Below are 13,467 nucleotides of genomic sequence, written 5' to 3'. Positions count from 1 at the left end.
CCACAGAGCCATCGTACGCCTGGTTTCAGCAAATTTGAACCACCGAAAATCGCGGATCCGCGGCAAATTCCCCAGCATTATAACATATGACACCAAAAAAGTAGAGTTCGTAATATACTCACTGTGTGGTTACATACAATATTATTTCCCATGACCAGCTCCAGTGCCTGCCCATCTTTACATGCTACTCTTGTAGTGGTTCATGTGAAGGTTCCTTTTTTCAAAACTAATCAGCGTTAAAGGCTGGAAATAGTGTTAATTGGCTGAGCAGATGATGGACTTCGCAGGGTATCTTAGTCGTGAAATTTGGTAAGGAGCAAACCAATAGGCCTTGTTTTCGTCAGTTTGGTAAGATATTTAACTAGAGAGTACAATACGAACTCCCCTTATTCATTTCAGAATCCACATGGGAATAATGCACTTTGTGTGTATGCTGATTCATGTATGTATGTGCATGCATGTGTGCATATGTGTGTTTGCACGTTCAAGTATACAGTATGTACATGAATGTGTCTGCAAAATTAATGTGCCAATGTTCCAATCTCCCAGGTCAACCCTCTTCGTGTGCATATGCAAGCAGAAAATTAAATACGCATGTTAAAGATCCTGTACCCATGTCAGCATTCGGTGGGTTATGGAAACAAGAACATACCCAGCATGCACACCCCCGAAAACGGGGTATGGCTGCCTACATGGCGGGGTTAAAAACAGTCATGCACATAAAAGCCCACTCGTGTACATAAGAGTGAACGTGGGAGTTGCAGCCCACGAATAAAGAAAAAGATGAAGAAGAATGTGCCAAGAAAGCGTTTGCAAAAACCTCACACCAACTCACCCCTGTTTTCTGCACACTTAAAACAAAGTTTTCTTATTTTTAATAGAGATCTCCTGACACATAACATCCATCAGCCACAACATACACCCTATAAATACATACTCTGAGCTGTCCACATGACAGCAGATCAGACAGAGACTTTTTTCTCTGAGATTCAGACACATGACTTTAATCTTAATGCTGACCATTTTTCAATGGTCATTACTTTATTTTCTCCAAGGTTCAAAAACATGACTTTATACTTGATGCTGACCATTTCTGATTATCATTACTTTATTTTCTCTGAGGTTCAGAAAAAAAAACACTTTGTGCTTAATGCTGACCATTTTCAATGATCATTACATAGTAGCTCTTTTCAAAGTTTCAAATACCTCCAGCCTCTGATCATTCTCACAATGTTGAAGATGCTTTCAACTTATCTTGTTTTATACACTACTGTCTTATTTCAGAACACTATGCTTTGTTTTTATATCTTTTTTTTTTTTTTTTTTTTTTTTTTGAATGGATGTCACTATCAAATATTTCACCACTGATAAATCTTAACCTTTTGATGCAAATTCATGGAAAATACATCAACAATAGAAACTCATTTACTGGCATCTTCACTGGTGACCCAACATCATCAGTGGACGTCAGGAATATGTAGCAGGTTAACAGATAACAGTCACACTGTAACAGCTGATTTGGACACATCTCAAACAATTATCACTCAAATTTCTAACAGATCTTGAACCACCATCAACTGCAAGAATCTCAACCAACTGAATGTTACATCAATACCAGTTTTCAAACCTCTGATTTGTTCATAATTAACAGAGTCTTTAATAACTCTCAGTTCATTAAACAATATTTGTGAAAATTTCAACACATCTCAATGTATTGAGATGACCAACAGCAACTTTACCATGAAATATACTCACTCAGGTGACTGTATTTATAAGAAAAGAAAAGAAAAAGAAGAAGAAAAAAGGAAAGGGGACACAATCAGCAAAGATTAAAAACACATCAAGAAATCAATAAAGATTTTATAAGATAATATTTCCATAATTAAAAATAGAAAAATAAAAATAAGACAGATTAACAATAACAGCAACAAAAAATGATTAGTAAAATAGGAAAGAAAGAAAAGGACAGAAATATACACAAAGATAGGAATGACAGACAGACAGAAGATCCAAAGGCAGACAAACAGAGCTGAGCTGGTGCCCAGGAGCCAGTTGCATTGCTTGAATGAAAGAGCCTAGTAGGGTCATAACCCGCTACTAACTGTGTGTAGTGTGGAACTGGCCTATGGCGTAGTTCGGTCAACGTAGACATTTAGTCACGTGTGACTGTCAAAAAGTTAGAACCAAGCAATACAAGTGGCTCCAGGGAACTCAAAGCACACATTCATGTAGTTGAAGGGAACGACCCCATCTGTTAAGACTTGCTGTCTGTACATCACAGAAAGTCGACCAGTCCTTGTGTCATTTTCTTTCCTTGTTCTTGTGAATGAATAGTTTCCATGCCAAACATCACAGATAATATGGGGGTGAATTACTGTGTTTGTTACAAACATAGATGTGTGTGCATGTGCACCCATGTGCAAAACATACATCTGTGTGCAGTACAAGTGCACCAGAGGTTGGTGCATGTACACTTGACATTTTCCCTTTTCTTTTGTTCTCTATAATCTCATGGAATCATCCGAACGGTCAAGTGTTCACAGCAAAGCTGAGAATGTTCAGATCTTGAATAATACAATTATCCCTTACAACAGTCAACAAGTTTAAATCTAACAGAACAAACTTTCTTTGAAATACAGCAAGCTAGCTTTCATAAAAGAAGCATGTATGGCACCACAGAAAATACTTCTGTTTGTTCTCTTGCTCTTTCCGAGCACGACTTAAAACCACAAAACAGCTGTGATACAACTTTTGATTTAGCTGGAGGTCTTCGTCATGGAAAGTCAGAAAATGACCAGCCACAATGTGAAGGGTAAAAAATAAAGGACCATCAGATCACACAAAATTATTTCTTTAAAAAAACGAAGCCTCCCCAAGTCACCCTGAAAAGCTATATTAACCAAAGTAATACCTTCACCCAATGCTACAAGTTGAAACATAAATCACAAATAAAAATGACTGTCACAAACACTGACCAAAAGACTTGAAGGAGTATCAACCGATTAAAATTAACAGTAGCAAAACAGTTTCCAACAGAAGTTAAAACAGAGAGCTGCACAACTGCACCATAACCAAAACCTATTTGTAAATGATTCATCAGATTTTTTTTTTCCATCCTAACATGATTTGATTATTAAAAACAAAGGAGACGTCTTATTCATTTACACTGTGACATACCTCCACAAATCATCAACATCCCAGTCCTACACTTGGTGGTCAAATTCATGCAGATCCACGATCTTCACATGCTTTTGACACAACCCACATCTTGAACAATGGAGATTTTAATTTAAGAGCTGCAACAACATAACGTACTACCACCGCCAGCAACAAGAACAAAACCAACAAACATGAACAAGTAACTAAAATATAAGGTTGAAAAGACTGAACGCAAAGAAAAAAGCAAAAAAAGCAACAACAACAAAAAACCACCAAAAAAAAAGAGAGAAAAAGGTAACAAAGACATAGAGACTGAAAAATCCAGAAAAAATTACAAGGAGCAAAAAAGAGAACAAAGGAAGAGTCATATAACTGTGGAGCTCCAAAATATTCCTGAATGAAAGTGGCTCCAGTGAGTGAACAAGACTTGTGTGCCAGTACACTGAGCTTTTTCATCAAGCTGATCAGATTACCAGCCACACCCTTTTCAGCAACAGAATAATCTGATACATGTCTTGTATCTTAAAAAAAAAAAGACTCACTTTATTCCCATACAGAGTTGAAGAGTGATAGGAAAGGGCAGAAGGGAGAGTTAAAAGAAATATATCTAAACCCTTCCGTCTTTTTATGCAGTCAAACATCCTGAGTCAACAACAATAATGAATATTATTTCTGAACAATCATCGAGACACTAAGCATGCATACAAGTGGAATGATCAAAGTACTCTGAGTAGCTTTCTTTCTGTGATTCTCCTGCAACTACTTTCTCCTTTCCCCTTGTTCCCAAAAAATAAATCCCCATAATCGCTGCTTTATCCCAAATAATTAAAATCTGCTGTTTTGCGTAGTGTCATGGAAAACTATGTAGTATCAATTGATAATCTCTACAAAAACAAGCTTAATCATGTTCCTTTTGATTTTCACTTTGTTTGCAATTTGAAACTTTGTTTTGTTTTATTTTTTAATTCGAGCTGACAGCACCATCCATTCAATCACAAGGAACACAACTGAAATCCAAGACAGAAAATATTAACAACCCCTTAAATCATAACTATGAATATAACTTAACATTTGAAAGAAAAATCTGATTTTGTAAATAAATATCCAGGGGAAAAAAGAGATTTTTCTGTACAAAAATGTACACAGATCCAAAGGACCCACCTGAATTATCCCCTTAGACAAAAGGAGCATCAATTGAGATACTTCAGGCTTTGACATTAAACAGTCTTGATATCTTCAAATGACTAGAGAACTCACTAAATATCTCTCTCAAAGGATAAAAATAATTTCACTTCTTCGGTTGGAAAATAAATAACAAAATTTCATTGCAACATATTGAGAACCGATTACATATACAAAACTACAAATCACTCTTTCTGTTTAAAAATGAACAAAAACTATTACAAAAGATGCAAAATAAATATATACATATACAAATAAATATACACAGAAAACCACAGAGATTACTGTGCACAGAATTTTTTCCAAAAAATCTGAGTCACTCTCAAACTGCGAAAAAGAGGAAAACAACATTTTGGTGACAATATGCAGAACTACAATTAAAAAAAAAAAAAAAAAAATCAACAGCAGTGAAACACATCATTTCGCTGCTGGCAATAAACATGCCACCATAATTCAAAACGTTCTCCATGAACCTGTCATTTTCAGCAGTCAATTTCAAACAGTCGAAAAACACTGACGGTGTTTGTACCTCCTCTCTTTCTGTCTTTCATGAGCTGCTGCCCTTTGATAATCCTCCCTTCTTTCCATCCTTGCACTGTATCTATTTCACTTCTGGATCAATGCAATTCTGGGGGAAGAAACTCAAGTACATACATGCCTACCCCAAGATCTCACTATCAGCAACAGATTAAACTGAAAATTTCAATAATTTTCAGGAATCCATTACATAATATTCTCTTTTTTTTTTTATTCAATGACATGATGACAATCATCACAGCCACTATGACTGATGGAGATTTTTCACTAACACGAGTGCACAAGGGCTTTTTTTCCCTTTTCTATCCTGGTAAACACTGTGCATATATTCTATCCTTTCCTGATGATTTGGCATCATCAATTTTCTTGGATTTTTGTCACAGTGAGTGTTCCGTCCCCCCTCCACCTTCTTCACCAGTCTGACACATTCACTTGTGACAGCTAGCCATTTTCTCAGTTGAGCAAACTTTCCCTTAACTTCACCTCTTCTGTAGCGTGTTATGGAATTATGCGCACACTGTCGAAATGACAACTTCTCATCCCAGAAAAGGTTAGTCCACCAGTGAAAAAAGGTGCTCCTATTTGTTTTGTTTGGGGGGATTTTTGGTTTTTTCTCCAAAAACACGCAAGCAATGGTCATCAACTTTTACTCGTTTCTGTAACCAATAGGGATATTTCAAAACGGTAGGCTGAGCCAGGCCCTTAGGGAAGCAGAAAACAGAGGAGGATAGAGGAAGGTGGTTGACAGGTTATCTGTAGTGCCCCAATGTTTGGGAAGGTGGTTGACAGGTTATCTGTAGTGTCCCAATGTTCGGTCATCCAGACTAAGGGACAAGTGAAGTGAAGTGAAGAGGCACGTATGCAAGTGCAGTACGAATGGCCTACAGCGACAAAAAAGAGAACTGTGTTTACATCAAGAGCTGGTCACTGACCAGACACAGCAAGGTCACCAACAGCACAAGGCGTCTTCTCCTCATAATGGGAACAAAACAAAAAACAATTTCAGACTGTAAAGTCTCATGGCAAAAACATCTCAACAACCCAACACAATCCTGCTGGGATGCAGCACCACCAAACAGATGAATAAACTTTAAAAAATATGCAGATGTATAATATAAAAAAAACATTCCAAATAATAATAATAATAAAGCCTGTTGTAAGACCTGTTAAAAACAAAAAAGACCTGGCACAGATATTTTCTTCTGTATAGTTCCATAATCGCTGCCATTTCTACTCCAGAAAAAAAAAATATATATTGTTTTGATTTCTTTTCTTTTTGTGTGTGTGACTAAGTATAGGTGTTTCAAAGAGAATAGCAGAGTACATTTGTCCTAAGTGACAGACATGCCTACCCCAGAATCAGACTATCAGTACTGTAGCCTCTAAAAATCCAGAACAAACCAAAATTATCACTAAGACCATGTCACAGTTCCACTCTTTCTTGTTGCCGAGAGCTTGTCACACAGCTAACAGTGATGCTCAACGACACACATGCTGAGTTTGCCTTAGTGGCGTGTGCATGCATCCTCTTCATCACTGCCTCACGTCTTTTCAGTGTAGTTCCCACATATGTTCCTCTTCATGACTACGTTGGTTTGCTTATCCATTTTGTGGCCTCTCTAAATTCCCAGCTGGGACATAGTGTTGCTCAATACATGTGCGTCTATACTGCCATTGCAATCATCTAAAATAAACCATACGTGAATTTTTTTACTATCCTAGAATGCTATTTAATACATGCACATCTTTTCTGCTATTGTGATCATTTGAAGAAATCAACTATACATGAATTTTTTTCCTACCCTGGAATGCTGATCAATATATGCACATCTATACTGCCATTGCGATCGTCTAAAGAAATCAACCGTACGTGATTTTTTTTCCTTCCCTGGAATGCTGAACAATACATGCACATCCATTCTGCCATTGCGATCTTCTGAAGAAATCAACCGTAAGTGATTTTTTTTTCCCTACCCTAGAATGCTGATCAATACATGTGCATCTATATCGCCGATACGATCGTCTGAAGAAATCAACTGTAAGTCAATTTTTTTTCCTACCCTAGAATGCTGATCAATACATGCACATCCATTCTGCCACTGCAATCATCTAAAGAAATCAACCGTACGTAAATTTTTTTCCTACCCTAGAATCAATACATGCACATCTGTATCACCTCTGCAATCGTCTGAAGAAATCAACCGTACGTGAATTTTTTTTCCTCCCTTGGAAATACCATATATTTTTCACATTTTGGTAAAGCGGTGACATTTTCACTGGTACCCCAACGACATCAAAGGGATAGGTAACAGATGACATGTTTACTGGGTTTTCTGGAACAAGTGCCGACAAATCAGGAAAGCAGGCATGTCTGCTGTGAAGTGCAGTGAAGGTCCGCAGGCCTAACTCAAATGGTCAGTCCACCCCTACACCCAGCAGAACCAGAAGCATGAGCAAGGCCACAGGGGCTGTCAACAACGACAGCTTTCATCCATCCAGTGCTCCGATTAAACAGCACTGACAAAAACACTGTTTATGCAGTGAACAGAAGCAAAAAGAGGCAAACCCCATCACCAGTTGGAAAAAGGAAAAAACAAAAAAACAAAACAACAAAAAAAACTTTTAAAATCTCTGACAAAATCAAATTTCTTGAAGACCATTCACCGTCACTGAACACCAGCAGACAGACGAACATTTTTTTTTTTTTTTTAAATAACAATAACAATAATTTATGACAGAAATCAACCTGCGCTAGTGGGTCACAGTTAAGTATGTGTTGTTAAAATATTTAAAAACTTTATTCCTTTTTGGTAAAGATGCATCAAAAGAAATTTCTTTTCTTTTTTTTTTGAAATCACAATTATCATTTGATCAAATTTATCATGTTGAGATTCTGAGTCTTCCTCTGGAACCTAAACTGGAGGTGGCTGGTTATGAACAGGCTGGCCTTGACCTTGGTGTGGGGCAGGAGGCTGACCTGCGTTGACCTGACCCGGCTGCTGCTGAATAGGGGACAGGAAACAACAGTTATGTGTACAATTACTGGCCTTTACTTTTTCAATATTGCAAACCTACATTCACTATTCTATGCCTGTGAAAATTATTTTGTAGCAGGAAGAAAGGTATTCATTTATACGTTTCGTGAACTAAATTTCATTAATCATGTGTGCGTGCACACACATGCGCACACGCACACACACTCACACAGAGTCACACACACGCGCACACACACACCCCACATGCACACACACACACACACACTCATACACACAAACACACACAGTCTCACACACACACACACACACACATGCACACACACTCTCTCTGTGTCTCCCTTATACATTCTCTCTCTCTCTCACACACACACACACACAAATAATAATAATAACAATAACAAAAACCCAACCAGTGGCAAGACAGAAGACCTACCTGCTGAGGCATTCCTTGTTGAGGCATGCCCTGTTGAGGCATTCCCTGTTGATGTTGAGGCATTCCTTGTTGAGGCATGCCCTGTTGAGGCATTCCTTGCTGATGTTGAGGCATGCCCTGTTGATGTTGAGGCATTCCTTGTTGAGGCATGCCCTGTTGAGGCATTCCTTGCTGATGTTGAGGCATGCCCTGTTGAGGCATTCCCTGTTGATGTTGAGGCATGCCCTGCTGATGCATTCCTTGCTGAACTTGCTGAGCTATTCCCTGTTCAGGCATTCCCTGCTGAGGCATTCCTTGTTGAGGCATTCCTTGTTGATGTTGAGGCATTCCTTGTTGAGGCATTCCTTGTTGATGTTGAGGCATTCCTTGTTGGGGCATTCCCTGTTGAGGCATTCATTTGTTGGTAATTACGTTTGGGATGAATTCATTTTTTTCCTCCTTTAAGACATGTGTGCATTCATAGTTTAGGAATGAATGTCAAGTCAATACACACACCTGTGATACGACAAATGGGAATAACCATGGTTCGAACAAAAAGGCAGAAGGGAGCCACCACCTTATCCATCACTTCAATGGCAACACATATGGGTGGGCACCAACAACAACAAAAAAAAAACGGCCAGGTTTTATTCCTGACGTCCAGGATTCAAACTCCACAACCTTCAGAAAGCAAAGCATCAAGCCAAACAACACCCCTGCATTTGCTGAAACACTTGATACGAAAGAACATATTCACTCTCATACAAACAGACACACCACACCTCACCACATGACACCATGCCACACACCACACCACACCACACCAAATGCACTTGCCTGTGCACACAGACAAGACTATGACTCTGTCATTCAAAGTGGAACCAGAAACAAAAACAAAGGGAAAAAATTGTTATAAGAATGACAACTACCTGTTGTGGATGAACCTGTCCCTCTGGTACAAACTGCAGGGTGTCAGGTTTGGGCTGTGGACAGAACAGCACAGGGGACATTGCACTTGGACTTTCCCATGGGTTCATTTTTTTGGTGCTGGGTTATTTTGATTTATAGTAATGGTTGGGGGGGGGGGGGGGGGGGAGGGGGGAGTTCTTAGGGGGGTGCGTGTGTGCGCGCGTGAATGTGTGTATTTGTGTCTCTGTGCGCGTGTGTTTGTGTCTCTGTGTGTCCTGAGTATGTGCATGCATGTTTTTTGAGAGTTCTGTAGCTTCACTGTTCTGTTCAGCTCAACATACACACATATAAATCATCAAACACACACACACACACACACACACCACAGATGCGGTGGTTGAATAGTTAGAGTGCTGGAATCTCATCCGTGTTTCCCTAGTTAAATCACCTGATGGGTTTAGATGCCCATACCCTGAGCATAAGTTCTCAAAAATCTGCAGACATGTCCATGCGAGATATAGGGAGTCTGCAGGTTCGCGTACTCTCAATCTAACTATGTCTTGACTGAAGCTTCTCTAACCTAAACTGCAGCTGTCTGTAATCAGGAAAATAGACAAAGGCTCTCCAGTTGATTCTTCAAAATGTATAATGCAGACTGAAACTTCCTCAACTCTTGATGTGAGATTGTTTCATGCTTGCTCTTTTCTTGATACCATTCCTTCTATCTTTTTAAACCATCACCAAGTCAAATTTGTAATTCAAAAGAGACTACTGTCAAAACTGTATTTTGGGGACAGGGGAAGTTTCTCGACCATTGCAACTCCCCAAAGGGTAAAGCGTTCATTCAAACGTACTGAAACATCCCTAAAAGACCCCTGCAGGCTTTAGTATAAAACTAATTTCGGAGAGTTACATCAAAGTGAAAAAATAAGACAACCAGACAATTTTATATCATTTTGTCAAGGATTTAATAGTAGACAGATACATGCCTTCATAAATTCGTTGTGAAAGAATGAAGATATTTCAATTCCAGATATTCATTCGAACAGAAAAGACCCTTTTGAAAGAGAAGACATATAAAGGAAATTTTCTTCCTCCCGGAAGTAGGTAACCTGTCCTTTGCCACCCTGACTAGTGCCTTCTTTTGCATATAAGAATTTCAAAAAATTATGTGGTGGTTTCCTTTATCTCCATAATATTTATGAGGGTTTGAACTTGAGCTTGTCATAATTTCATTGACCAGGGAGTGAGAGGGTACCCATGTGCCAAGGGCTGTAACTCAGAATGCTTCAAATTTTTTTTCTTGAGAACATGTATAAATGTGTTCAACAAATACAGAAGAACATTTTAAGGCTAGTTTACATGTCTACATAATTCCTGGAAGGAGTGTGCAGTAGGCTCCTCAGCCTTGTGAACTATACTCGTACACAAGTATCCACAATACCATCATCACCACACACACCGGGACACCACACACACACACACACACACACACACACAATCAAACACATACACACAGACATAACACATGCACATACAGACATATCACACACACACATCATGACACCGCACAAAAACACAACACACGCTACAACACATACATTCACTGTGCACACCACACACACACACACATACACACACACACCAACAACAACAACAACACAACACACACATGAAAAGATACCTACAGTCAGGTTGCCAGGATGGTGCTGACGCATATACTCCTGAAATTCATCATCTGTAAACTGATCCGTTTCATCCAGAGTCTGCACACAACATACCAACACACTCACAAATCATGCCACAACTTTGTTTTCTTCTTTCGTGTATGACCCTTTTTTACCCTGCCATTTTGGGGACGGGAATACATTTCAAGTATATATGTTTCCATTACGCAAGGCTGACATGGACTTTGGGTGCAACTCTTAATCCTCTGCTGTTTCAGTTTCTCAAGGAGGCATCACTGTGTTCAGACAAATCCATATACACTACACCACATCTGCCTGACAGCAGAATAACCCAACGTGCTTCTGCATGTGTACACAAAGAGAAAACAAGGCATTAACTCTCTCTATACGAACGGCGAAAGAGATGACATTAACAGCATTTCACCCCAATTACCATCATCAAAATATTGCAAGCGGAAGGCTCTTATACTGAAGAGGTGAATGTTGACAAAGATACCACAATTCTGACGAAGGAAGCTAAAGGTTGGGTCATTCAGACACCCACTGGACACCCGAGGGGTCTGTGTAGAGGAGAAGAGAGGACTGGCCGTACTGAGTGAGTTAATAAGTCAGCACATATAATGACCAAGGAGAAAGGAAAAACTTACCCAAAGACCTTCAGACTGACAATGCAATGTTCTAACATGGGGAGTTTGTGTATCATACTCCCTGTTTGGTCCAATATAATCACCATCACCATGTCAAATTTCAATGCATCAAGAGTGACACTGTACAGCATACAACACCAAAATGAGGATTTTGTATCATACTCCCTGTTTGATTAAATGTACTTACCACCCCAAACTGATACATTTGAGTTTGACATGGTATGGTTTACGGGTTGAGCTTGACAGTGGTACAGTATACCAGTTTGATATGATACAGTATACCAGTTTGATATGATACTGTATACAAAACTGACATAGTACAGTATACAGTATATGAGTCTGACATGGTACAGTATACAGTATATGAGTCTGACATGGAACAAAATACAGTATAAGAGTCTGACATGGTACAGTATATGACATCCAACACTCAGCTATGCAGCCCATCAAAAAACTCCATCAACAGACTGCCATACCTTCACAGCTCTTCACTGACTAGGAACAGTGCTATTCTGACACTGTCACACACATCCAGTCTTTGCTCTTCCAGCTTGGCAAGGGTGACAATGGGCAGCCTTCTCTGTCTGGCTGCTGTTAGCTCTAAGGACAAATTTTGTCGGGGGAGTAGAAGGGGAGGAGAGGGGTGGTGGGATGGAAAACTTTCAGTGTCTCAGCCGCTAACTTCCTCTTCCTGCCTTGCAGTCTGTTTCATTCTCAGACAAGCAGTGTGCAAACAGTCACTGATAAACCCGATTTCAATCTAACATGTTCCCCTTCGAAGTACATGATACTGATAAACCCGATTTTAACCATGTATCTTCCCCTCTGAAAACAGCTGCATGTGCATGCATTTGTAGGTATGCACAAGTTCTCTGAACATCAAACTAGTTTTATAGTTTCATTTTAATGATTTGCCTTCAATTTTATCATGTTTTTGATGTGTTTACTTGTTTGCTTATTTTGTTCATTTCATTTCACTTCAGTGTAATGTTTTAGCAGGCTATTAAGACCTGACCAGCGCATTGGGTTTATGTGAAGGTCAGGTATTTGCTCCTCACCCCCTTCACCCCACCTATAAAAAAAAAAAGTGTAAACAATTTGGTGTGGCATATATGGATCAGTCTGTACGCTCTGATGCCTCCTTGAAACTGGCGACAATTTTTTTCCGCTAGAATTACATTAAACTCAACATACCATGACCAACTGGTGAAGACTAAGGAAGGGGTTCCAATTCCTGTCCTGTGCAAATTTGTACTCTGCTCTAGCATAGAAATCTACAGTAGCTGTGGCTAGTAGCCTCCCTTAGTATATTACCTCCCTTCTGTTGACATGTGCAGCACCCTCTTTGAAACTGAAACTGAGATCCCTTTCTGAACCGCAATGGACGAACCTGGGTGTGACTGTGTATGGGGGACTCAGCATGAGCAGTGTGCTAGTATGATAGTCATTCATATTCGACTATTGACCATCAGAACAGCAGAGGAGGTAACTGCTCCCTTCTGTTGACATGTGCAGCACCCTCTTTGAAACTGAAACTGAGATCCCTTTCTGAACCGCAATGGACGAACCTGGGTGTGACTGTGTATGGGGGACTCAGCATGAGCAGTGTGCTAGTATGATAGTCATTCATATTCGACTATTAACCATCAGAACAGCAGAGGAGGTAACTGCTCCCTTCTGTTGACATGTGCAGCACCCTCTTTGAAACTGAAACTGAGATCCCTTTCTGAACCGCAATGGACGAACCTGGGTGTGACTGTGTATGGGGGACTCAGCATGAGCAGTGTGCTAGTATGATAGTCATTCATATTCGACTATTGACCATCAGAACAACAGAGGAGGTAACTGCTGTCCCGATTATCTGGGCTAGAATTTGATTAAAGTGGAAAGTGTCTTGCCCAAAAGTTATATCCCCACTCTCTCGGCCATGAAGGTTC

The 13,467-nt window shown here is 39.6% G+C and overlaps 1 protein-coding gene across 6 annotated transcripts in view; it reads right to left on the bottom strand.

Annotated features, from left to right (window-relative positions):
* Window positions 1-859: 859 nt before the first annotated feature.
* Window positions 860-13,467, bottom strand: part of LOC143286761 (nucleobindin-2-like) — a 35,314-nt gene continuing 22,706 nt past the window's right edge. For 5 of the 6 annotated variants that reach the window (XM_076594516.1, XM_076594518.1, XM_076594519.1 and 2 more), the window contains 4 exons: window positions 10,884-10,961; window positions 9,216-9,269; window positions 8,308-8,688; window positions 860-7,880 (listed from right to left, as the gene is read on the bottom strand). In XM_076594516.1, the coding sequence (XP_076450631.1) occupies window positions 7,791-7,880; window positions 8,308-8,688; window positions 9,216-9,269; window positions 10,884-10,961 (603 nt within the window). In that variant the 3' untranslated portion in view covers window positions 860-7,790. The remainder of the gene's footprint in view (window positions 7,881-8,307; window positions 8,689-9,215; window positions 9,270-10,883; window positions 10,962-13,467) is intronic. The other variant, XM_076594517.1, reaches the window with a different exon arrangement.

This window comes from Babylonia areolata, chromosome 10 (assembly GCF_041734735.1).
Source record: "Babylonia areolata isolate BAREFJ2019XMU chromosome 10, ASM4173473v1, whole genome shotgun sequence".
NCBI lineage: Eukaryota > Metazoa > Mollusca > Gastropoda > Neogastropoda > Buccinidae > Babylonia > Babylonia areolata.
Note: the sequence above shows the minus strand (reverse complement) of the source record. Positions and strands in the feature narration are given on the sequence as shown.